Source organism: Anolis carolinensis, chromosome 3 (genome assembly GCF_035594765.1).
Source record: "Anolis carolinensis isolate JA03-04 chromosome 3, rAnoCar3.1.pri, whole genome shotgun sequence".
Lineage (NCBI taxonomy): Eukaryota > Metazoa > Chordata > Lepidosauria > Squamata > Dactyloidae > Anolis > Anolis carolinensis.
Window position 1 is genome coordinate 107501614 of NC_085843.1, and position 27458 is coordinate 107529071.

A 27458-nucleotide genomic window follows, 5' to 3' on the forward strand; every position below is an offset into this window, starting at 1 on the left:
CTTATAAATAATCAGGCTTCGAAGAATTCGCATCCGTTTCCTTCCCTAGCTAATTCCAGTCATTGCTCTCTTCACCCTCCAAGGTGAAAGTGGCAGTTAAAACCATTTGTCTTAGCACCAAGCTAGAGACAGCAGCCAATCGGAATGTTGTCTCCTGACTGGCTCAGCCAATCAGCTGCCGACATTCTTTTCCAGTCAACCCACTCTTTACACATCCCCCCACAAGGTGAACCTAGAGCTAAGAGTGTATAGCTCACCGAATAGGTCACTGAGTGGGTCTCCATAGCCAAGCAGGGAATTGAACCTTGGTTTCCAGAGTCATAGCCCAACACTCAAACACTATTGAGGGGGCCTCACAACAGGCAGCAGTTTGATGCCGGCAACATACAATTCCAAAAACTATACCATGCTGGCTCTCGTAGTTATTTATAGACACACATATGCGCATGTATGTATCAACTTAAATTAGTACTTTGATAACATATTCTTTTTCCTCCTCCATCTTATTCCGGCTACTCACTTATTGCCAATGGAGGGGTTGAATGTGAATAAGTGTGTGTATAATGTGTTACAGAACCCATTAAATCAATTCCGTTTTCCTAAGGCAATAACATCAAAAAACTGATTATCTATTGCTAATTTATTGTCCATTTGTAATCGGTGCAATAAGGGAAGATAGTACATCTCCTTGTGCTCCAGCGATCTCACACCTGGCTGAAAGGAGCATGAGCCACATTAAGCATTAACCATTTGTTCAGTCAATCCCACTCTTGCCGATTTCATCACAAAGAATGGGCTTCATTATCTCCAAGAATTTTGGAGAACAGCTCAGTTGTTTAGCTAAACCCCAGAAGTAAACCTGGGGGGTGACATAAAACATTCCTGGAGACTAAACTGAATAACTTTATTGTGTTGTTGAAGGCTTTCATGGCCGGAATCACTGGGTTGCTGTGAGTTTTCGGGCCATATGGACATGTTCCAGAAGCATTTTCTCCAGACTTTTCACCCACATCTATGGCAGGCATGCTTAAAGGTGATGAGGTTTGTTGGAAACTTGGCAAGTGGGGGTTTATATATTTGTGGAAAATCCAGGTTGGGAGAAAGAATTCTTGTCTGCTTGAGGCAAGTGTGAATGTTGCTATTGATCACCTTGATTAGCATTTAATGGCCTTGCAGATTCAAAGCCTGGCTACTTCCTGCCTGGGGGAATCCTTTATTGGGAGATGTCAGGAGGAATGCTTTTGGAACATGGCCATACAGCCAGGAAAACTCACAGCAACCCAATAACATTAATGTCATTGTACATTGTACAACGAAATTAAATGCTTTCCCTAACACACACTCCAGCACAAGACACAAGACCCCATCACACTTTAGCTACTTACTTAGGCGATCCCTTGTTATCTGAGTATGATGGTCCTCCAAGAGTAGTGACTTGGCGGTGGGTACGTAGGTGCCTGTGGAGTCCTATTCTTGACCCGCATGTTCTTCCAGTGAGGACATTGGATTCCAGGTGGAAGGCGGTCCCAATCAGGGTTCGCTTGACGCACCTTCCTCCTGGCACATTTCTCCCTTTCGTCCTCCATTTGTGCCTCTCCAGATTCCACAGCACTGCTGGTCACAGCTGACCTCCATCTAGAGCGCTCAAGGGCCAGGGCTGCCCAGTTCCCATCAAGCTACACTGCTATAGTCCTATTAGTCCATTTGACTATTGGCAACATCCTGGGATTTGCAGTTTAGGGAAAGGCATCTCGAATTCTCAGCCAGAGAGAGCTTGTTCCTCCTTAAACTACAAGCCCCAGAATCCCACAGCATGTTGCCATGGCAGTTAAAGTGGCATGATAGCGCTATAACATGATAGAGTTACAGGAAACTTTGGAATAGAGAATTCCTCAAAATAGGTGTTTCCTGTTTCTATTTCTAAAAAAGGAAATTTCAACAAACGAATGTTTTTGGAGATAGTGTTTGCAAGAGTGTGCAAAAGGAGGAGGAGAGAGACCCTTCCCTACACTTTTTTCAGAAGTCTGGAATTTCCCCTCCTCCTCTTGCGAAAGTTCAAGCTTTTCGAAGAAGGCGTTTCATGCCTCTGCCTCTGCTGCTTGTTTGACAAGACCAGAGCCCCTTCCTTTCAGCATGGAGACCTCGGAGTCTTTGTCCACCTTCAGATGGGGGAAAGAGGGGCGCTGGAGGGGCATTTGCCTGCCCTTTCCAAGGTGAGTCCTTGCCCCAGTTTTAATTGGCTTTGTAGGTCCCTGGTCCATTTGCTCTCTTCCTTACCCAAGAAATCTATCTGCTTTCAGAATCTAGTTAGTAGGACAGAATGGAGGAAAGATTTCCTGATTGAAGTGCTTTTTTTTTTTCTTCCCCTGCCTTACGTCTATCGTTTAGAAAAAGTGCTTCTGATGATTCATCTGTGCTGGAGAGTCAATGCAGTTTGACATCACTCCAACTGCCATGGTTCAATGCTATAGAACCCAGGGAGGAGGGTGTTGACAAAGATTTTTAGCCACCTCTGCCAAAAAGTGCTGGTGCCTCCCCAAACTACAAATCCCCTGATTCCATAGCATTGAGCCAGGGCAGTTAAACTTGTATTCAGTTTTATTACCTCTATAGTGTAGACTGAGGTACATGCATATATGTATCAACTTAAATTAGACTTTGATAACATATTCTTTGGGTGCCCCGGGTGGCGCAGCTGCTGCTGAACTTCCTGAACTGAGCTGCTGAAGCCCTCTCAGCCTGGTCATAGCAAATTTCTACATGGAGCACTTTGAAAAACAGGCACTAGAAACAGCACCAAAAAAAGCCTACTATATGGTTCAGATACGTGGACGACACCTTCACCATTTGGAGCCATGGAGAAGAAGAACTCGGCAAGTTCCTGGACCACCTCAACAGCATCCACCCAAACATCCAATTCACCATGGAAAAAGAAAACGGAGGAAAACTGCCATTTCTAGATGTTCTAGTAATCCACAAACCCACAATTGGGCCACACAGTTTACAGAAAGCCTACAACCATCACCCAAGTCAAAGAAGAAGCACAATCAAAGCACTGGCAGACCGTGCACAAAGAATCTGCGAACCTCATCACCTCCAAGGTGAACTAAACCACCTAAACTGGGCTCTACAGGCCACTGGATACTCCCATCACAGATATCAGAGGAGCTGCAAATACAAGAACAAATCTATCTGCTTTCAGAATCTAGTTAGTAGGACAGAATGGAGGAGAGTAAAGACAAAGATCCACCCAGAGGGAAAATGTTCTTACCATATATCAAAAGAACCACTGACCGCATAAGCAAACTGATGAAGAAACACTACCTACAAACTATCTACAGACCCACCAAGAAAATCCAGCAAATGCTACATTCAGCGAAGGACAAGAAATCCTCTCACCTCTACAGGAGTCTACCGTATACCATGCAGCTGTGGACAAGTCTACATAGGGACCATCAAACGCAGCATTGCTCACACACAAATCAAGGAACATGAAAGGCACTGCAGACTCACACAACCAGAGAAGTCAGCCATAGCAGACCACTTGAGGAACCAACTTGGACACAGCATACTATTTGAGAAATGCTGGGCCACTCTAACAAATACCAGGTCAGACTACACAGAGAAGCTATTGAAATCCACAAACATTTGGACAATTTCAACAGAAGGAGGAAACCATGGAAATGAACACTATCTGGCTACCAGTATTAAAACATTCTAAACTATAAAATCAGAACAGTAAATATGGAACAACACTCTAAAACAGAAAAATTCCAGACATGAATCAATCAGGGGCAGCTAACACCTCTGAACAAAAGATTCCCCCAGGCAGGAAGAAGCCAGGAAATGATTCTGGCAAGGCTATCAATGCTAATCAAGGTGATTAATTACAACATTCACACTGGCCTCCAACAGACAAGACATTCTTCTCCCACCCTGGACTTTCCAAAGATATATAAACCTTTCTTGATTAGTTTTTTCCAATATACCTCACAACCTCTGAGGATGGCTGCCATAGATGTCAGGAGAGAATACTTCTGGAACATGGCCATACAGCCCAGAAAATACACAACAGCCTTGTGATTCTGACCATGAAAGCCTTCAACAACACATTGAGCTGCTGAACTTGCTGACCGAAAGGTTGAAGGTTCGAATCGGGGGAGCAGAATGAGCTCCTGCTATTAGCCCCAGCTTCTGACAACCTAGCAGTTCAAAAACTTGCAAATGAGAGTAGATCAATAGGTACCGCTTCTGCGGGAAGGTAACAGCGCTCCATGCAGTCATGCTGGCCACATGACCTAGGAGGTGTCTACAGACAAGGCTGGCTCTTCAGCTTAGAAATGGAGATGAGCACCAATCCACAGAGTCGGACACGACAGGACTTAATGTCAGGGAAAAACCTTTACCTAAAATATTCCTTTTTTTCCCCTCCCTCTCATTCTGGCTACTCACGTATTGAGTGTGAATAAGTGTGTGTATAATGTGTTACAGAACCAATTGAATCATTTCCGTGTTCCTAAGACAATACAGTAGAGTTCTGGTTATCCCAGATAAACGGGCGGGCCGAATGTCAGATAACCAGAACTGTTGGTTAATAGGGAGGCACTATTATCCCTCCCAGCAAGCTGGGTGCTTTCAGAAGAAAAGAGCCTTCTCCCTTCGGCAAGCACCTGGGTAAGAGAAGACCAGGCTGTGTTGCTGGCTAGCAACACCGCCCAGGCTTCTCCAAAGTACCAGTACTTGCAGAAGGGAAGAGCCTCCTCCCTTCGGCAAGCACCTGGTTTAGAGAAGCCCAGGCCGTGTGACTGCCTGGAAACTGGTTGGGCTTCTCCAAATTGCTGGATGCTTGCAGAAGAGAAGAGCCTCCTCCCTCCAGCAAGCAACCGGTGTAGAGAAGCCCGGGGCATTTTGCTGCCTAGTAACACGCACCGGGCTTCTCCAAAGTGCCGAGTGTTTGCCGAAGGGACGAGACTTTTCCCTCCGGGCAAGGGTCCAGCACTTTGGAAAAGCCCGCTGTATGTTGCTGCCTACCCTCTCTCCAGCACTGGGTGCTTGCTAGGAGGGAAAGTCTGCACCACCTGCGTCTTGTCCCTCCAGCAATCACCCTGGGCCACACGGCCTGGCCTGGCACGTCGAATAATACTGTAGGTCAGATAACTGGAATTCTACTGTAATATCAAACAACTGAATATCTATTGCTCATTTATTGCCTATTAGCAAAGATTGTGCAATGAGAGAAGACAATACTACTATCTCCTTGTTCTCTAGCAGTTCCACACCTTGCTGAAAGGAGGCATGAGCCACATTAAACATTAACAATTTCTTCAATCAATCCCACTCTTGCAAATTTCATCACCAAGGATGGGGCTCATTGTCTCCAAAAACTTTGGAGAACAGCTCAGTTGAGATGGCAGTTAAACTGGTGTTAAATTGTATTACTTCTATAGTGTAGATAAAAGCTCTACAAACTATGTAGTGACACATCAGTGTGCCGGCTAAAGACTGCAGGTGTGTCATGCCAATGTAAGAAGAAAGATTTGGGCCTTTGTGAAATAAATAATAAATCATGTATTTTAGACAATATAAATGAAAGGAAGGTTTTTATGAGATATGTCATACATTTTGTTATTACAATTTATGTATGTCTGTACCTCTTACAACCTCCGTGACACTAATAAAACTGAATTACTGCATTGTGAAATGATTTCATGTCTAAAAGCTCTGGTTTAAATGCACCCTGAGGCCCCGTCTACACTGCCATATAAAACCCAGGTTATCTGCTTTGAACTGGACTATATGACAGTGTAGACTCTTGTAATCCAGTTCAAATGACATAATCTGGATTATCTGTTTTGATAATCTGGATTATATGGTAGTGTAGCTCCAGCCTATGCTGCAAATAAATCTACAATATTTCAATCTCAGACCCCTTCCACACATCTGAATAAAACCCCACAATTTCTGCATTGAACTGGGATATATGGCAGTGTGGACTCAGTTTAAAGCAGATATTGTGGGATTTTCTGCCTTGATATTCTGGGTTATTTGGCTGTGTGGAAGGGCCCTCAGAGGAAGGCAAGGAGGGCAAATATCCTCTGAATAAATTCTGCCAAGAAAGGCCCATGATTGGTTTGACTTGAGGTCAGAAATGACTTGAGAGCACACAACAACAGCAACCTACGTATTTTCTTGGTCTTTCGTCTGGCTTGTCAATTTCATTCAAACATAAATCTGTGTTTTATTATTTTTGATTACAGACTCTTTACAGTAACTTGCCTGGCCTTATCTGGATTGCCAAATGCTTGTGGAGTGTTTGCCATTCCTGACATTAAACCGAACATTGTTCTCATGTTAGCTGATGATCTTGGGATTGGAGATATAGGCTGCTACGGTAACAACACTATCAGGTAAAGTGTTCTCATCTTACTTTCCTACCGGTTTAAGCTAATTATGTCCTCCAACCATTTATGTAAGGAAAAGATTTCTAACCGTTTAGATCAGTGGTTTTCAACCTGTGGACCACCGCCCAGCAGTGGCTGCAAGAATAAGAATCTGGTCCGCAAACCTCCTTCCTCTTTATTTATTTATTTATTTATTTATTTTATTTCTGCTCCTTTTTCCAGAGTTTACCTTTGCATTAGATAGATCACATCAGCTCTAGATTATTAAATATGGTTTTCTGTGGGCGAGTAGATGGCAACTACTGGGTGGCATATGTTCTGTATCAGAAACTAGAGCTGATGTGATCTGTCCAAATGCATTTTTCTGAATCAGCACCCCAAACAACCAAACCAAATCTAAAGTTGATCAAAAACTGATTCGTAACCCTTTTGGTACTAATTTTGAAGAGTGGTCCCTGGTCAAAGTGGTCCCTATTCAAGTGAGTCCTGGTCAAGTGGTCCCTGGTCAAAAAAAAAGAGGCTTAGATCCATCTGACTTTTTGTTCTATTTCACATCTGTATGGCTTGTATCTATTATGTGAACTCCAATGCTCTCCTAACTACAAATCAGAGGCCCTATCTCAAACCAATTGTCATATATTACCTCCAGTTGTTTTGCATACTTGTTTCTCCCCCTTCCCTGCGATACTGGTTATCTTAAAATATGTTAACCAGATCTGGACTTCAACAGAGGGATTTAAGATTTTACAAATAAGGAATCTCATTTTACCAGTATTTACATTTGCCACTTATCAGTTAGGCCCCTTCTGAGCAGTCCTCAGAAATAATGTTCTTATCTGAGATCCCAGACACTGCAACTATAACCACACAGATTTCCTTTCTTCTCTTTTATTCTGTCTTGTTCATACAACTCCAGCCTCTTTAGATGTCACTGATACACATTGGGAGGTAGTCATCCAAACCACTTGCAGGTTGTCTCCTTTTTTTTAACCTATTCTGGCACCAGAATGCCAGCAAATGAACACTTGGAATATTTATGGTTCTGGATTATAATGCCCCAAATACCCTAGCCAGGGATTCTGGTAATGACTGTCCCAAAAGTAACTTTTCTTAATGCAGCAACAACAGCATCTTCTTACTGCTATGTGGAATAGGCTTTCAAGATGTGTCCACATATACTTTCCAGTACTTCAAGTGAAAGATTTCCTTTACATCTAATGAAATCATTTGAGCAACTAAAGGATTGCTGCCTTACAGATCCACTTTTCAATCAAATGATCACCACACAGACTTACTTATTTCACAGACAGGATCTATGTGCATAGTAGAAGATAGCTGTTGTCCTCAGAAATGTTGTTTTCTTTTGGAACCACTTACACATTTCTTACTCAGCAAGTTATTAGGAGCAGAGTTTGGTATCTTTCTTGCATGTGATAGAGTGCTACCTCATCTTTGTTCTCTTGTATTTAATATTTTGCTATCTAATTATAGTAATATATCATATGTTCTTCTTAGGACACCTAACATCGACCAGCTAGCAAAGGAAGGAGTGAAACTTACTCAGCACATTGCAACAGCTTCAATTTGTACCCCAAGCAGAACAGCTTTTCTGACTGGCAGATATCCCATCAGATCAGGTGAGTATTCTTGAAACGTGTGGGTACATATACAGCTAAAGCAGTGTGAAGAGTAGAACAATATAAGTATTCCTTTGCTGTCGTTGTGTTCCTTCAAGTTGTTATTGTTTCTAAGGCCCCTTGTACACTGCCATATAATTCAGTTCAAAACAGATCTCAATTTTATAAGGCAACGTAGAAGGGGCCTAACTTGTGGCAACTCCAAGGCAAACTTATCACTGGCTTTGCTTGGCAGGATTTGTTCAAAAGGGGGTTGCCTTCCTCTGAAACAGAAACAGTGAGACTTGCTCATGATCACTTAAGCCCCATCCACACAGCTGAATAAAATCCCACAATATCTGCTTTTAACAGGGCTGAGTTCACATTGCCACATACCCCAGTTTTTGTTTTGTTTTTTGTGTCAGGAACGACTTGAGAAACTTCAAATAATGCATTTAGTTCTTCATGAAAAGATGTACGTACACACACAGTGTTCAGGACACAGTAGGTGGATACTCTCATATATTTTTATAAACAATATTTATTTAATATCCTCATAATTAGCTTAGATTCCTTTTTCTTATTGTGTAGGATGCAAGAACACCAAAGAGGAGCAGTTGAAAATCATGGATTAAATCAGGAGAGGTTATTTCCTTTCAAAGCAGTCATCTTGTTGTTCTTTGCAGATATTTAAAACTCTTTGCTTTAATCCACTTGAGCTATTGCTCCTAAAATGCTTTGATAAGCAGGACTGAGGATTAAATTGCTATTAGTTCAGAAGAGCACAGTAGACCTTTTTCACAGAAACTTCTGAACTATAAGGTGGCACCATGACAGTTAAAGTGATATCAAATTAATACAACATACAACTGTTGTTGTTGGTAATATGTGAGACCATTTTGTGTCAAGTTACGTTTCCCTAGCTGAGGTAAGGAGGGATTGGTCTGAGCTGTTGATGTTATAACAGACCTTCACTCAGAGTGTGGAATGTGTTGTTCACAGCAAGACATGTTAGATCCTGACTTCAGGATCAGTCCCTTTGGTAATAGCTCTGTTCTGACTTGGAGCTTAAATTTTATTTTATTTTTACTTTGTCGGTCCAACCTGAGACACATATTCATTTTTTTCTGGGAAGGAAAAAAACTGCTTTACCCACGTACTTCTTAGCATTTAATCACTGATGTTTAGTTTTTATCCTGTCTTTCTCCCAAAATAGCATCCAAGGAGACTTATTTTTATAGAAGTTCTTGCACAGCTTGCTTCCCCCTCATGAATATTTATATATAGTGAACATGAAAAACATATGTATAACCTTGCACATGTTGTTACTGACTGGAACCTTGTTAAAAGATAGCTCACATAAATGCTATTGAAAGCAATATAATGAACAGATCCAAGTTCATCCTTTATCTGGAATTCCAAAACCTGAAATACTCCAGAAACATCTTGTGGATGCTTTGATAGTGACACTTTTGTTTTTGTGTTGGTTCAATGCACACAAACTTTCTTTCATGCTCAAAATTAATTAAATGTTGTAAAAAAATCCCTTACCTTCAGGCTATGTATATAAGGTATATATGAAATATTAATAATGTTCATGTTTAGACTTGGGTTCCATTTCCAGAATATCTCATGTAAATATATACAAATACCAGTATTCCAAAATCAAAAAGAGAAATCTACAACTCTTTGGTTCCCAACATTTTAAATAGGGCAGGCATGGGCAAACATTTTAGCTTGTGGGCCGCATGGCGGGCTGGAGTGGGGTTGGCGAGTCGAGCCTGGAGAGAGGGAGGGGGCAGGGAGGAGGCTGAGAGCAGTTGCCATGGGGTTGGGAGGCGGGGGGGGAGGGGCGTTGCCATGAAGTCATGATGGTTGGTGCATGGGGAGGGGGGTTTCACATATGGTTGGTTGCCTGGTCGAAGGCCGCATCCACACCCGAGCTGCACCCAGGCAGCCTCAGCACCAACCTTGGGAAGGAGAGTCCTAGGCAGCCGTGTGCCAAGATGAGGATTTGACACACCCGCAGATACATGCACCTGCCCAGGGCGCTCCTTCTCTTCTCTCCTGCTCCTGCTCTTCTTCTTTCTGAAGGGAACTTGTCCTTGAGGAAGGCAATGGCAGTGGTGGTGGATGAGGCAGAGCCACCCTTCTCATTATCGGGAATGGAGGCCCAGAAGAAGGGGAGTAGCTGACAGGGAGCATATTCTTCTGTGGCAATGGAGGCTAAGGTACAGGCCAGGAAAGGACTGATAGGACAGTGAGAGAGAGGAGGACCTGAATGAAGACCCCCCCCCCCCAGACTTGGGTTTGCCCATACCTGAGATAGGGGATACCGAACTGGTACTAAAATCTATGGAAGATCATCCACATGCAGGCAACTCATCATGATATAGATTTCCTCCCACCTCGAGCACACATTTCCATTAATGTGCTCTGATCCTTGTAACTTACATAGACTTCCCCCTTACTGATATGCAAGTTCCTTGTATGCTTCAGAGAGACCGCTGGGGGTACTTGCAATGTAGGCTATTCCTATGTGGGCCTTTCCTCCACAGTGGGAGACTAAGTAGGGGATGGCAACATGAAAAATGGTTTGTGTGATGTCTTGATAGGGTGTTTCCTTGGTCAATGCAGGTATGGCATCAAGCAATGTGTTTCGGACAATGTACTGGAATGCTGGCTCAGGAGGACTCCCTGTCAACGAAACCACTTTCGCAAAGGTATTGCATCAGCAAGGTTATACCACAGGACTTGTAGGTATGTCGATATTTATGCAATGATGTGGTAATTGTGGCAAAACAAACTTGGCACTTGTACTTCAAAGTATGACAATGTCTGAGAATTAACATGAGCAATGGACTAATGCAGTTTTGAGTGATGTTACTGTAGCCAGCCTGCAATATAGTAACCATTTAAGTCAGCCATAAAGCTTAGCAACTGTGACACTTTTCTCTGAACCGCATACTCACTAGGTTGCACTAATGGCTTTTAGAAGCAGAAGTAGAAAGGAGGGGTTAATCAGTAACGTGAGTTTCTTAGATTTCTATCTATAGCAAAACGGATGCAAAAGAAAGATAGAAAGGAGAGAAGAATGAACGTACTCTGGAATGTACATATACACTGTAGAACTTTTTTTCGTGCCAGGAGCGACAAGAAAGTGCAAGTCGCTTCTGGTGTGAGAGAATTGGCCGTCTGCAAAGACGTTGCCCAGGGGATGCCTGGATGTTTTGCTGTTTTACCATCCTTGTGGGAGGCTTTTCTCGTGACCACGCATGGAGCTGGAGCTGATAAAGGGAGTTCATTCGCGCTCTTCCCGGCTTGGATTCGAACCAGCAACCTTCAGGTCAACAACCCAACCTTCAAGTCAGCAGTCCTGCCACGGCTAAATGATATAGAATCATGGGAATTATAGTTTTACAAGGTTTTTATACATTTTCTGCCAAAAAGTACTGATGCTTCTCCAAACTTCAGCTCCTATGATTCCACCGAATCGAGCCATTGCAGTTAGAGGGGCATTAAACTGTATTAATTGTACAGTGTAGATGTATCCATAGTCAAGCTGACAGTGGTACTTTAAGGCAATAAACAGTGGTCTTCAACAGCTTTATGCTACCTGTTGGAATGCCAGGAACTACAGTGTTCCCTCACTTATCGTGGGGGTTATGTTCCAGGACCACCTGCAATAAGTGAAATTCAGCAAAGTAGGAGCACTATATTTATTTCAATATTTAAACATTATATTAGTAGTTAGGTGGCCTTTCTCCCCTTTGCAAGCCTTCTTCCTGCGCTTCTTCCTCTCCAGTTTCCCTTTTGTGTATGTGCCTCCCTCTCGTCGGCATCCAAAGTGGCTCGGCTAGACACCGACAAGAGGGAAGGCGCATGCACAAAAGGGAAACTGGCACATTCTGCGCATGCACACCTCTCAGAAAAAAGCTATGAAGGAGGGAGGGAGAGAAAAGTGAATCGCAAAGTAGGGAGGGAGCACTGCAGTGAATAGGGTTGAATATGAGACCTTTTGCTTTCACAGACACCCAGTGACTTTTATGATGCTTCAGATTTTGAGACCACTGTTTCTGCCAGATTGTGTATGTTTCTTTTTGTTAATGGGAAAGAAAAGTGTCATCTAATAATGACAGTCTGCTTTCCTTGATTTCCAGGGAAGTGGCATCAAGGTGTAAACTGTGACTCTGCCAAGGATCATTGTCATCACCCTCTAAATCATGGCTTTGATTATTTTTATGGCATACCTTTCTCGCTTCTAAATAGCTGCCAGGAAAACAAAGGTTCAGAGCCCTATGTAGCCTTCCTGACTAAACTGTGGTTTTACACTCAACTCGTTGCCTTAGCCATCCTCACAGTTACCATAGGAAAACTTATAGGGCTGTTCTCTATAACTTGGAAGACACCCCTCTTCTTGGCATTGCTTGGATTCCTGTTTTTTGCTTCCTGGTATTCCAGCTATGGTTTTGTGAGATACTGGAATTGTATCTTGATGCGCAACCATGACATAACGGAGCAACCAATGAAACTGGAAAGAACAACATCTCTAATCCTAAGGGAAGCAGTTTCATTTATTCGGAGGTAATTTCTGTTTCCAGAGATAACACAACTTTAAAACTAGCAATGCGTATTAAATTTTACTCAGCCATTCTTTTTCTTCTTCTTTTTATTTGAAGCAACAAACACAGGCCATTCCTCCTTTTTGTTTCTTTTCTTCATGTCCATACACCTTTGTTTACCACTGAAAGATTTATTGGGAAAAGCCAGCATGGTATATATGGAGACAATGTAGAAGAAATGGACTGGTTGGTAGGTGAGTCGGATTTCTTAAATAAATAAAGTAAAATAAAACCCTGGACAGACCTTGATCATTTCCAGAAGACAAAACATCGGCTTGGGCAATGTTAAAATGCTTCGTTTTCCATGATGTGTCCGTCTTGAACTCAGTTCTTGACACTAATAATTCACAGACTGGCTAACAAGGAAGCTATACTTTCTAATAGAAAAGAACAGCAAGTTTCTTGTATGTTTCTTGGATGAAACTGATTATCTGGAACTATTTCAGTCTGGTTTCAGGCCTGGTTTCAGAACTGAGATGGCATCGGTCGCCTTGGTGGATGATTTATTTATTTATTTATTTATTTATTTATTTATTTATTTACAGTATTTATATTCCGCCCTTCTCACCCCAAAGGGGACTCAGGGCGGATCACATTATACACACATAGGACAAACATTCAATGCCCATAAACACATCAAACAGAGACCGAGACAAACAGACGCAGAGGCAAGTTAACCTTCTCCTGAGGGGAAGTTTGATTCTGGCCACAGGGGGGAGCAGCTGCTTCATCATCCACTGTGACAGCACTTCCTCATTCCAGGTCATAAATTAGTTAAACTTGCCTCCCCACTTTTATTTATAAGTGGTACCTTATCTCCTACTTGATAGATGCAACTATCTTTGGGGTTGCTAGGTCAGCAACGAGCAGGGGCTATTTTTTATTTTTAATTGACGGCTGCTCACCCCGCCACGGGCTGGCCTCGAACTCATGACCTCATGGTCAGAGTGATTTATTGCAGCTGCTCAACAGCCTGCGCCAAAGAAACTAGATAGATGGAGTGTGTCCCTGCTAGTTCTCCTGGACCTCTCAGCAGAGTTCGATACAATTGACCATGGTATCCTTCTGGGACATCTCTCCAGGATGAAGCTTGGGGGCACCATTTTACGGTGGCTCCGGTCCTTCCTGGAGGGCTGGTCCCAGATGATGGTGCTCGGGGACTCCTGTTTGACTCCCTGGCAGGTAGCCTATGGGGTCCCTCAGGGTTCAATTCTGTCCCCTGTGCTGTTCAACTTCTACATGAAACCACTGGGAGAGATCATCCGGAGTTTAGGAGTTCGGTGTCAAATTTATGCAGATGACACCCAACTTTATTATTCCTTTCCACCAAAAGCCAAGGATGCTCTCCTGGTCCTGAACAATTGCCTGTCATCAGTAATGGACTGAATGAGGGCCAGCAAGTTGAAGTTAAATCCAGACAAGTACAGAGGTACATGTTGCCAGACTGATCAATTTATATCTTTTTAGTAAGTCATTTAAGTTGTTTTAATTGTACGTGTAAATGTTTTGATTTTATGATTGCACATGACATTGAATGTTTACCATTTTTGTTTTTGGAAGCCCCCCTGAGTCCCTTTGGGGAGAGAGGGCAGGTTAAAAATAAAGTCGTTTATTGTTGTTGTTGTTGTTATTTATTAACAACTTCCATGATCCTATAAATTCAAGGCTGATTACACAGCCCAACAAAAATAATTCTTGGTGCATTTGTTTCTAGGCCTGTTCCTAGGATTGCTGATTCAAAATATTGCATTTGGTAGACCACGTAGCTCTAGTTTTTTAGATATCATTATCATGATTTTCTGTGGGCGAGCAGATTGTGACTAGTAGATGGTATAAATTCTGTATCTCAAAAACTAGAGCTGTTCAAGGGAAGTGGAACAATTTTTGGAATCAGCAGGTCAAATATACCCAGAAACAGGACTAACATTTGAGGCACCAAAATGTGTGTTGGCTAGTGGTTTTTACGGTATGCTCAGAACACAGGATGATAGCTAGTGCATGATTCTATCCTGTCTCAGTGCTGCAGTTTATTACTTTTACATTTCTGAAGAAAGGGTATAATAAAGAGAACACTAACATCCTTACATTGATTAACATGAACTGTTCAATTTGAAATCTTGCTTCCATTGTAAACCTGTTGATGAGTATGTCTTTAATGTGTAGGCCAGATTCTAGATGCGATTGACAAGGAAGGATTGAGAAACAACACACTTGCCTATTTTGCTTCAGACCACGGAGGACAGCTAGAAGCTCAAGAAGGTTCAATCCAGCTAGGTGGCTGGAACGGCATATATAAAGGTAACCTGCATGCAAATACAGCTTCTAGTCCATCTGGAACACAGATGGAAACAATGTGGCCTCTAAATGTTTCTGACTCTTATTCCCAGCATTCCTTACACTTGGCTCATGAAGGTCTTTGATCCATGAGTTCAAGTAAACTTTGCAACAAATAACACGAAAGTACAACTATAGACCCTTTCAGAATGAATTGCTTTTATGAAATTCTCATTTTCTGTTTCATAGAATCATGGATCAGGAAAGACTACACGGGCCATCAAATCCAACAGATGGCCACCCGGCCTTTATTTAAAAGCCTCCAAAGATAGGTTACATCTCTGACAGACTCCTCACTAGGTTCTCACAGAGTTCATCTCCATATTGCTGGATTTTTTAAAATATGAATATGCCTTGGGGAAATTCATATTAATGATGTCAATGTATAAATAAGACATTTTATCCTTATCAGATAGTTTGAATGTTTAGATCTCTCGCCAGTATCCCTAACTGTTTGTTATGCACATCTGTCAAAAATGTGAGATTTGAGTTTTCCAATTATAAAACCATTTGTTATTTGCAGCTGCATCTCTAACAATGTTTGTTCTCTAAAATGTACTCATAGAGCTGAGCCTAAGGGGGAAAGCAATGTGAGATTCCCAGCCATCTGTAATTCTATGTGGAACTTCAAGTCAATTTAAATCAACTTGTCTGTTTCCATAATGGTCATATTTGTCTTGTATCTCAATCTAGGTGGCAAAGGCATGGGAGGCTGGGAAGGAGGAATCCGTGTGCCAGGCATATTTAGATGGCCTGGAATGCTCCCTGCTAACACTGTGCTGGATGAGCCAACAAGCCTTATGGATATTTATCCAACAATCACTCATTTAGCTGGAGGAATTTTGCCTCAGGACAGGTATAGAGCTTGTGTTCTCACTAAAACTATGGAAAATGCACCTTGAGGTAAACAGAATTCCTTGTGTAACCAAAATCCTCGCCAAACCATGTTTTCCCATTCAAGTATCTTTATTCTGGGATGACTTTTCCTACTCACTTGTTTTTGTTTGTTTATCTATGCACTAGTGTTACTGCACAAGGCCCAAACATCTTTTCTTGTGTTACAATTCCTATTATAGGAAAATTGTGAATTTTAACAGTTTTTTGAACAGAAAAAACCAACATTCCCAGCCAATGTTACATTCTCACTGTGTTTGTTAGTGTTTTGTGGAATATTGCTGCATTAAAGTCATAAGCACCTTTTACACTATATCTGTGATTTTGTTGGTTGTTCCTTCTTGTCTGTCCTGTTTTGTGAACACTGGAAATATTTCTTGTGGTGGTATGGGAGACAACTTTCCCTCCTCATACAGAACTGAAATGCAAGTATGTTCACATACTTTTAAAATATTTCTTTTTTAAAAAAAAATACTTTGCTTCTGGTCACAGCTTTCATTATGCAGTCATTCTGCTAAAGACTCCAAACTTTAGCAGCTATATGTTCCAGATAACATTGTATTATGTTTATAACTCTGCTGTAATTTCCCACCACTATTCTTAAAATCCCACAGAAATATGCTAATTGTGATTGACAGGACTGACACTATCCTTCTGGAAGCACCCTAGGAAAGCTATATGTTGTATCTGAGTTTCTGGAAATGTTCTGCTTGACTTATTCTTTTTTAAAATACTATTTTAACATGTTTTACTTTTTGTGACTGTAGCTACCATGGTTTTATATTTAACCACATATTGGAGTTTTCTTAGGGTTTTGTAGTACCTTTTACAGTGTACAGCTAAGCATTGATATGAGTGAACGACATTCCCAAGAATGTATCACTTTTTTACATTCCATCTCCTTCTCCTTTCCCTTCTCCTTCCTTCTTATCCTCTTCCTTTGTTTTCTCGATATTCTACTTGATGATTAGTCTTTTCTATATCATTACAGAATAATTGATGGAAAGAATCTCTTCCCTTTGCTACAACAAAAGATCAAGCATTCAGAACACGATTTCATGTTTCATTACTGTGGATCATACTTGCATGCAGTTCGCTGGCATCAGAAAGACAGTGAGTACAATCTCTCCTCAGTGGGTAAATGTCTCTTCTTTGATAACTAGAGCCAAACCTGGTTAATTCTTGGGTGGAAGACCACCATGGAGCACCAATGATCTCTAGATCAGATTGGTAGCAAACTCTGCCTTAAACCTTGGAGAACCATTGCTCCCAGTTAAACTGACAATACTGATCTGCATGGATCAGTGGTCTCACTTCACATAAGGCAACTTTCTGAGTTTGGAAAATTAGGCCATATGGCAAATACAAAGGGCCTTTAGGTAATTTTTGTATGCATGTTGTAGTTTTGGCAAGGAATTTTATCTGGATTTTTAATGAAATCCAATTTTGGGGAAAACTGACATATCCCATCAGCTTCATAATTACTGTATCAGGGATTATTGTTTTGTTTTTGTTTTTCCTACCAGCTGGTGCTTTATGGAAAGCTCATTATGTGACACCCATATTCCATCCAAAAGATGCAGGAGCCTGTTATGGGAAAGGACTTTGTCCATGTTATGGAGAAGGAGTAACTCATCACGACCCTCCCTTGCTCTTTGATTTGTCAAGAGACCCTTCAGAGGCGGTGCCTCTGTCAGCACAAACTGAGCCAATGTTTCACGCTGTCATAAAACAAATGGAGAAAGCTGTGGAGGAGCACCGGAGGACCCTCACTCCTGTCCCACAGCAGATGTCTTTCTTCAACATTATATGGAAACCATGGCTACAACCTTGTTGTGGGACATTCCCATTGTGCTGGTGTGACAAGGAAAGCACATCTTCAGTTCCTATGGGCTAGTCACGCCATCCTGCTGCAATAAAAATGATTTAGAACAGGGAATGCCAACCAGTATAGTGAAAACACTCACTGAAGATTCTCAAATGGGAGGAAATAATATAAAAGATGTATCTATGAGATTAAAATGGATGTTCTGTTCTTGCATTGCTCTGTTCTTCAATAAAACTGAGCCAGTATGTATGTTTCATGACATGTGACTGTGTCCCAAAACTTAACGTTTGCTTTCTAGCCCTCTTTTTCTCCCTTTACTTTACTAAAGCCTGTTTGAGCATCTAAAACCGCATTGCTCTTCCTTCTTCAGGATGCATATATAAACTCTACAATGATTTCCTAATTTCCAATATTTTTGAGCTGTGGATGATTGAATACATTGATATGGAAGGTCATCTGCAGATAATGTGCCTTGGCTATGTAATGTCTATGATAGGAAATCTACCTCGCCTAGACCAGGGGTTCTCAAACTTTTAAAGCAGAGTGCCGGTATACTTTCCCTCAGAGTGTTGGGGGGCCAGACTATAGTTTGGGAAAAAATGAACAAAAGCCTATGCACACTGTACATGTCTTATTTGTAGTAAAAAAAAACAATGAAAGAACAAAAAAATATTTAAAAATAAGAACAATTTTAACTAACATAAACTTAACAGGATTTTAATGGGAAGTGTGGGCCTGCTTCTTCCTGATGAGATAGTCAAGTTAATTAGGATTGTTGTTGTTGTTGTGTGCCTTCAAGTCATTTCAGACTTAGGGCGAGCCTAAGTCTAAAACTGAGGGTGGGGGCCAAATAAATGACATTGGAGGGCTGCATCTGGCCCACAGGCCTTAGTTTAAGGACCCTGGCCTAGACTGAGATGTCTGCATGATATGATGAACCTCCTGAAAAGGGGGGGGGGGGTATAACTGCAAAAGTGAATCGTTTTCTCAAATATATGAACGAGATAAAGCCTTGTGATTATTTCATATTATACACATTTCCTGGAAATTCAGAAATTGCAATATTCTTAAGGGGATGTTGATGTCTCTCTGTCTCCTAGATAATACTGATGTTTAGAACCTTGGAACATCAGATTGGCAAAACCTTTCAACTAAGAGATAAGAGTAAGGGAACCATGCCAGTTTCAAAAGATTCGACTGCATAGAAATACATACTTTCTGAGTTATTAGTTCATTTCTGGGTTGAAGTTTCTATCAACTATCTATGGCAGGCATGGGGCAAACTTCGGCCCTCCGGGTGTTTGGACTCCAACTTCCACAATTCCTAACAGCCAGTAGGCTGTTAGGAATTGTGAGATTTGGAGTCCAAAACACCTGGAGGGCCGAGGTTTGCCTCATGCCTGATCTAAGGCAAACAATTGGCATAATAAAGCATACTGGGTTCAAGTTAACTAGCAAAGAAAGTGGGATGATGTTCATATGGGCAGTCAAGGCTCTTCTGGACTTTTCGACCAGTTCTTAAACACGCTTCGTGTATTCCAAGTAGACTGAAACATACTTATGGATTATCTGCCTTGATATTCTGGGTTATATGGCTGTGTGGAAGGGCCCTCAGGGCTCTTCTACACAGCCATATAACCCACAATATCAAAGCAGAATAACCCATAATATCTGCTTTAAACTGGGTTATCTGAGTCCACACTGCCATATAATCCAGTTCAGAGCAGATAATGTGGATTATCTACCTTGATATTCTGGGTTATATGGCTGTGTGGAAGGACCCTCGGGGCTCTTCCACACAGCCATATAACCCAGAATATCAAAGCAAAATAACCTACAAAATCTGTTTTGAACTGGGTTATCTGAGTCCACACTGCCCTATATCCCAGTTCAATGTTTGGTGCTAAATTCGCAAATATAGTAATTCCTACATAACATTATCATGTATTGAACTGCTTTTTCTGTTGATTTGTTGTAAAACATGATGTTTTGGTGCTTAATTTGTAAAATCATAATGTAATTTGATATTTAATAAGCTCTTCCTTAATCCCTCCTTATTAACCAACATTTTCGCTTATCCAACGCTTTTATTTTTCAGTGATTGGTTTGGGGGGGGGATTCTGTTCGCTTACACTTGAAAATTACCTAGGGCCGGCCCTGTCTACACCAGTGCTTCTTAAACCTTTTCCACTTGCCACTCCTCAATTTTTACATGACTGCAAGTATATAGATATATAAAATAGGTATAAAAGTTAAACATTTACTGATAATAAACCAATATTTGCAGGGCTTGCTGAACAGGCTGGTTTCTCTTTTTGGGGAGTATAGCTGCAGCATTTTCTGCAGAGTCCATTCTAAACATTGTACATTGTTGCAAACAGATTCATATAAATGGGTGGCATTTAGAAACCTTTTAATGTTGTTTAATTTTTCACGACCCAAACATTGAGTTAAATGGAATTCATTTGGGGTTGGGACCTAGTTTAAAAAGCAGTAGTCTACACTGCCAAAATAGCACAGCTGCAATTCAGAGTATTCTGCCCCAGAGCTGCCCTGGATTCATCCTTTAATTCCACACCTACTGATAATACACCACACTGAAATTGTATCGATTGCCACACATTTATCCTGCCCAAATTCAGATCGGAACTGCTTTTTTCCTTCCCATCTCTTCAGGGCCACCATACAATCCCCAGTTGAGCCCAGCCGTCACACCCAGGCACCTTTTAGAGCTTTAAGATGTGCTTCTTTCTTTGCCTGGGTGAACTGCGGGGGCCTTACTTTGAAGCTCAGGAATCCCAGTAACCAAAGTCACTTCAAGTTGAACAATCAAACAAGATTTTATTTTCTCAAAGTCCTTGGCAGACTTGGCACAAATTGTTGAGGCTACAAATACAAATAGTCAACTTATCAAACCTTGCGGACGTTCTTTTCTTGCTTTTCCCCTTAGTTGCTGGGTTAACTTCTTCCAAAGGCGAAGAGATCCTGAGATCCCCTCTACCCTAACCCTGAGCTTCTATATCAAAAACAGCAGGTCTTTCACTATCTAAGCTCAAAGCTAGCTTGGAGACGAAGTAATTAGAGCTTCTTCCAATAGCAAAGAAATCCTGGGATATTCTTTGCCCCAGTGCTGAGTTGCTATCTTGGAAAGAGCAGGTCTTCCCCTATCTGAACTCAGCACCAGTTTTATAGGCAAGAGGTCAGTACTTACGATGGCTTGTCTGAGCTGGCCTGGCTTGGCCACACAAGCACATCTGAGTTCTTTTCTCTTCTGTAAAAATCAAAAAGGCTTTTCAAAATGGAGATTTCATCCCCAGGAAAAGGAGCAGTCTCAAGAACAAAACGATACTTTGCAAGCTTTCAGCAGCAAAGGCCTTGCAGAATAGTTACAAATCTCTGCTAATGGCTAACTGTCAGAGTGCTGCTGAGTCTGCAGCAACCCTGGAAAAAATACAAAAAAAGGGTGCTATTCCCTACAACCATGGGAGAATGCAAATCAAACCCCTGGGAGACAGAACAGTGATCAAGTCCCTCATCATTGATCTCATGGTTGGACACCTCATTCTGACATCAGAGCAGACTCACGAAAAAACCTTACATTTATTTTTTAAACTGTTATGTTTATTCATATCATGATCTGATCACCATGCTCAATATATCCCATATGCATGGGGGTATTGGGATAAGGATACAAAAGGTTTGCTAGGGTAGATCCCCTCTCACCCAGAATCAGCCCCCCCCCCCCGAACCAAAAATCCCAGTCCCTCCCAAATCAAAATCCTGGCTACGGGCCTGCATAGGAAGAATAGTGCCCTTACATATTTGAGATGAGAATCAGATTCCCTTCACTTCCCATCTTTATCTAAGTAATTCTGCAGACTTATAGGTTGAACTCATAGGAAATTATCTAAGCAGTGTTTTGTGTGACAGCTGACTTTCATAACCATCACTTTATGTAATGCTTTTTATAAGTACTTGAGGTGCATATTTGTATTTTCTCTTCCCCTTTATCAGAAATAAAGTTGCCTAGTTGTTTACTGCTCTTTTGCCTATAATAGCACACAGAACATTCCATGATGTAGGAATGAAAGGGATGATTTTTTTCCTGACTGTGAAGTATGATAGATTTTGCTAAAAGCTTCTCCTGCTGAACTTTTTTGCTGTTCAAGTGACATTTTAAATTTCTTGGATTAAAAAATTGCACATTGCTGTTGTTGCTGTTGCTGTTGTTGTTCTGGTGTGCCTTCAAGTCAATTCCAGTTATATTAAGCCTGTCCTAAGTTTTATTAGCAAAATGAATTCGTAGGAGGTTTGACATTTCCTTCCTCTAAAGCTGCAAGACTGACTTCTCTAAGTCCACCCAGTTGATTTTTATGATTCAGTGGGGATTCAGACACTGGTCTCCCACAGTCTTATTTCAATAGTCAAAGTTAGACACCAGGCAGGCTATTCTTATGACATATTTCATCAAATTTAAAAGCAGAAATGAGAATACTTGCTATAGCATAAAAAGGTAAAGGTAAAGGTTTCCCCTGACGTTAAGTCCAGTCGTGTCTGACTCTGGGGGTTGGTGCTCATCTCCATTTCTAAGCCAAAGAGTTGGCATTGTCCATAGACACCTCCAAGGTCATGTGGCCAGTATGACTGCATGGAGCACCGTTACCTTCCCGCCAAAGCAATACCTATTGATCTATTCACATTTGCATGTTTTTGAACTGCTAGGTTGTCAGAAGCTGGAGCTAATAGTGTGCGCTTACTCTGCTCCCCGGATTCGAACCTGCGACCTTTTGGTTTGCAAGTTCAGCAACTCAGTGCTTTAACACACTGCACCACTGGAGGCTCCCTACTATAGCATAACTAGAAATAAATCCTCACACTAATCAAACAAAACTTCCCAGAAGACATCACAGCCCTATTTCACCATTGTCTCACCACTAGCTACTTTCAATGGGACAATGGATTCTATGAACAGAAAGATGGAGTGGCCATGGGGAGCCCTCTCAGGCCAGTAGTAGCAAATTTCTATATGGAACACTTTGAAAAACAAGCCCTAGAAACAGTGCCAAAAAAGCCAACTGTATGGCTCAGATACGTTGATGACACCTTTACCATTTGGAGCCATGGAGAGGAAGAGCTCAGTGAGTTCCTGGACCACCTTAACAGCATCCACCCAAACATACAATTCACCATGGAAAAGGAAGGAAAACTGCCATTTCTAGATGTTCTGGTCATCCGCAAACCCAATCAACAATTGGACCACACAGTTTACAGAAAACCTACACACACAGATAGATACCTTTATAAAAACTCCAACTATCACCCAAGTCAAAAAAAGAAGCACAATCAAAGCCCTGACAGACCGTGTACAAAGAATCTGCGAACCTCACCTCCTCCAAGGTGAACTAAACCACCTAAACTGGGCTCTACAGGCCAATGGATACTCCACCACAGACATCAGAAGAGCTGCAAGACCAAGAACAGGCCATGAGAGTCAAGACAAAGATCCACCCAGAGGAAAGGTGTCCTTACCATATATCAAGGGAACCACTGACCGCATAGGCAAACTGATGAAGAAGCACAACCTACAAACCATCTACAGACCCACAAAGAAAATCCAACAAATGCTACAGTCAGCGAAGGACAAGAGGGATCCTCTCACCTCTGCAGTAGTCTACCGTATACCATGCAGCTGTGGACAAGTCTACATAGGGACCACCAAACGCAGCGCCCAAACACGAGTCAAAGAACATGAAAGGCACTGCAGACTAACTTAACCAGAGAAATCAGCCATAGCACAGCACCTGATGAACCAACCTGGACACAGTATATTATTTGAGAACACAGAAATGCTGAACCACTCCAACAACTATCATGTCAGACTACACAGAGAAGCCATTGAAATTCACAAACATGTGGACAACTTCAACAGAAAGGAGGAAACCATGAAAATGAACAAAATCTGGCTACCAGTATTAAAAAACTCTAAAATCATAACAGTAAATAAGAAGCAACACTCTGAGACATGGGAACTAGGGGCAGTTAACAAAGAATGCCCCCAGGCAGAAAGTAGGTAGTAGATGTAGCCATTCAATGCAAACTAGGGTGGTTATCTGCAACATTTATGCTGGCCTCCAACTGACAAGAGTTCTTCCCTCACCCTGGACTTCCCACATATATATATAAACCTTCCTTGCTTAGTTTCTCTATACCTCACAACCTCTGAGGATGCCTGCCATAGATGTGGGCAAAACGTCAGGAGAGAATACTTCTAGAGCATGGTCATACAGCCCGGAAAACATACAACAACCCTAGAAATAAATCCTTTGGCACTTTGAGAAATAACAAAAATCACATTAGCTTTCACAGGTTACAGGGACTAAGTATATAGTGCTAGTCCTATGTTTGGAGAGAGGAGAGAAAATTGGTCTTAGCTTGTTTTTTCTCCTTATAGATTATACCTTCACAATATATTCAAAACCAAGAAAAGGGCTTTCCCTGTCTTAAAGAACAGTGTGAAAAGGCGATGGAGCTGTTAAGTAAAAACAGCAAGTTAATCATTAAGAAGCATAACCAAGAACTTTAGATACTTCAAGAATCAATAGCTCACCAACCTTTGCAACACTGAAATAATTTCCTAGGGTTGTTAGGTATCAAAGTCAGTAAAATTATTAGAGGCTAGGTGAGTATATACTATGAACAAAAGAAATCATAATTGATTTTACTGCTAGATGTTCTTTAACTTTTTGGTTTTTAATGTATATGTCTATTTTATTTTATGTCTGTTTATGCAGCATTGAATTGTTGCCTATTTGTAAGCTGCTCTGAGTCCCCTTCGGGGTGAGAGAGGGTGGGTATAAATATAGTCAATAAATAAAATCACTAGAGATTTGTAAGATTTCAGAGAATGGAATTTATATTATTCTATTCTAGGTTTAATGTTGCAATGTTCTGCAGCAGGATTAATACTAAGTACAATTATGCACTTCTCAAGATATTACGCAATCAGAAGGTGAAGGGAAAAGGTTGCTCCACTCCTTTTATTTCCTATCATTTAAAGCAGGGGTCCCCAAACTAAGGCCCGGGGGCCGGATGCGGCCCATCGAAGCTATTTATCCGCCTCCCACGGCACAAAGGCAGAAGGAGGTTGGGCTAAATGACCCAAGGGGTCTCTTCTTCTCTTATAACCTATTATTATTATTATTATTATTATTATTATTATTATTATTATTATTATTATTATTATTAACATTGAGGCTGGGTGGCCATCTGTCAGGGATGCTTTGCTTGTGCTTTCGGTGCACAAAGGCAGAAGGGGGTTGGACAAAATGACCCAAGGGGTCTCTTCCAACTCTCTTTATTATTATTATTATTATTATTATTATTATTATTATTATTATTATTATTATTATTATTATCAACACAACGACGTTGTATGGCACAGCAAACAAGATAGATATGCTGGATTTCGTTTTGCAAAACCACAAGTCGAACACTTCCCAAGTGTCTAGGACTGTGTGATGTATTTTCTGATGATGCGTGCAGATCCCAGTAGGGTGGCCTTTTGCAGTTGGCAGATGGTGATTTTGTCAATGTCTATTGTTTCCAAATGCCAGCTGAGATCTTTTGGCACGGCACCCAGTGTGCCCATCACCACCGGGACCACCTGGACTGGTTTCTGCCAGAGTCTTTGAAGTTCAATCTTGAGGTCCTGATAGCGGCTGAGTTTTTCCTGTTGTTTTTCATCTATGCGACTGTCACCTGGGATGGCAACATCAATGATCCACAACTGTGATGTCTGGTGTGTTGTGTTCCAGAACTTTGTCAGTCTGGATTCGGAAGTCCCACAGTATCTTTGCGTGCTCATTTTCCAATACTTTTGCAGGTTTGTGATCCCACCAGTTCTTTTCTGCTGGGAGGTGGTACTTGAGGCATAAGTTCCAATGAATCATTTGGGCCACACAGTTGTGCCTCTGTTTGTAGTCTGTCTGTGCGATTTTCTTACAGCAGCTGAGGATATGATCAATGGTTTCGTCGGTTTCCTTGCACAGTCTGCATTTTGGGTCATCAGTTGATTTTTCGATCTTGGCCTGAATAGCATTTGTTCTGATGGCTTGCTCCTGGGCTGCAAGGATCAGGCCTTCTGTCTCCTTCTTCAGGGTCCCATTCGTGAGCCAGAGCCAGGTCTTCTCCTTATCAGCTTTTCCTTCAATTTTGTCAAGGAACTTTCCATGCAGTGTTTTGTTGTGCCAGCTGTCAGCTCTAGTTTGTAGTGCGGTTTTCTTGTACTGGTTTTTTGTCTGCTGTGTTTTGAGGAGTTTCTGATTTTTGACTTCAATCAAAGCAGGTTCTTCACTTTGCTTGACATATTCTGCCAGGGCATGTTCTTCTTCTTTGACTGCTTGTTTTACTTGTAAGAGTCCTCTGCCCCCTGATCTTCTAGGCAGATATTATTATTATTATTATTATTATTATTATTATTATTATTATTATTATTAACATTGAGACTGGGTGGCCATCTGTCAAGGGTGCTTTGCTTGTGCTTTTGGTGCACAAAGACAGAAGGGGGTTGGACTCAATGGCACAAAGGGTCTCTTTCAACCCACTTGTTATTGTTGTTGTTGTTGTTGTTATTAATTATTATTGCTCGGTGACCAACTATAGTCTGGCCCTCCAACGGTCCGAAGGATTGTGAACTGGCCCCCTGTTTAAAAAGTTTGGGGACCCCTGATTTAAAGGATTAGTGATGCTTAACAAGTGGAACAATGGGGTCTCCAGGTAACAGAAAAACCTTCCACAAGAGTTCTCCTGAAAATCCCCCAGTGGCACAATGGGTTAAACCCTTGTGCATGCAGGACTGTTAACTAACAGGTCAGCAGTTTGAATCTGGGGAGAGTGGGTGAGCTCCCTCTGTCAGCTCCAGCTCTCCATGTGGGTACCTGAGAGAAGCCTCCCACAAGAATGGTTAAACATCAAACATCCAGACATCCCCTGGACAACGTCCTTGCAGACGGCCAATTCTCTCAAACCAGAAGCAAACTGAAGTATCTCAAGTCACTGACACAAAAAGAAAATCTCCTGAAAATATTTATGAAGACAATCACTGCTATTTCTTTTTAGGTAGCAACTTATATGAGACTTTCCCAATTATGGTCTCACTAAAGAAGCTTTTGCTTCATGAATATGGATAATATTGGAGTGAATAATTATGGTAGTTCCTTCTGCCCTGTGAGAGCAAGCAAATCCTCTGCAGTATTCTTCCCATATTGTAGCATCCCAAAATGTTGGAAAGAAATTGTTCTGTAGAGAAAAATAGTTTTTCTACACCCAAAATTTATTCACTGCACATTTATTTTTCTGCTACATTTTAGGATTTTCAAATACAGTAGAGTCTCACTTATCCAAGCTAAATGGGCCGGCAGAAGCTTGGATAAGCGAATATCTTGGATAATGAGGAGGGATTAAGGAAAAGCCTATTAAACATCAAATTAGGTTATGATTTTACAAATTAAGCACCAAAACATCATGTTTTACAACAAATTTGACAGAAAAAGTAGTTCAATACGCAGTAATGTTATGTTATAATTACTGTATTTATGAATTTAGCACCAAAATATCACGATATATTGAAAACATTGACTACAAAAATGGCTTGGATAATCCAGAGGCTTGGATAAGCAAGGTTTGGATAAGTGGGACTCTATTGTACTAGGAGAAAATTATGCAAAATTCTTGCTGACTTATTAGTATTCCTAATTGTCATTCA

The 27458-nt window shown here is 41.4% G+C and overlaps 2 protein-coding genes across 4 annotated transcripts in view; both read left to right on the plus strand.

The window, feature by feature from the left end:
- The first annotated feature begins 2053 nt into the window (after window positions 1–2053).
- Window positions 2054–17940, plus strand: LOC100554740 (arylsulfatase H). 2 transcript variants are annotated; one of them, XM_003218809.4, is made up of 10 exons: window positions 2054–2213; window positions 6258–6407; window positions 7917–8038; window positions 10655–10777; window positions 12178–12601; window positions 12697–12833; window positions 14803–14937; window positions 15667–15829; window positions 16859–16980; window positions 17394–17940. In XM_003218809.4, exons 1-10 carry the CDS (start codon window positions 2134–2136, stop codon window positions 17762–17764), a joined length of 1827 nt encoding a protein of 608 aa, XP_003218857.1. In that variant the 5' UTR covers window positions 2054–2133; the 3' UTR covers window positions 17765–17940. The 2 variants fall into 2 exon arrangements, with proteins under 2 accessions (XP_003218857.1, XP_062831383.1); XM_062975313.1 differs by lacking the exon at window positions 2054–2213 and adding an exon at window positions 5501–5523.
- Window positions 17941–24321: 6381 nt separating this feature from the next.
- The window catches only part of LOC100557683 (arylsulfatase D), a 42787-nt gene continuing 39650 nt past the window's right edge, over window positions 24322–27458 (plus strand). The window contains exon 1 of one of the 2 annotated variants that reach the window (XM_008107159.3): window positions 24322–24374. The gene's annotated coding sequence lies outside the window, so the exon portion shown is untranslated. The remainder of the gene's footprint in view (window positions 24375–27458) is intronic. The other variant, XM_008107161.3, reaches the window with a different exon arrangement.

Coding starts and splice junctions, on each gene's coding strand:
- LOC100554740 (XM_003218809.4), top strand. CDS start 2,134: ATGGAGACCTCGGAGTCTTTGTCCACCTTCAGATGGGGGAAAGAGGGG. Junction 10,778..12,177: donor TTATACCACAGGACTTGTAG/GTATGTCGATAT, acceptor CTTGATTTCCAG/GGAAGTGGCATCAAGGTGTA. Junction 16,981..17,393: donor TCGCTGGCATCAGAAAGACA/GTGAGTACAATC, acceptor TTTTCCTACCAG/CTGGTGCTTTATGGAAAGCT.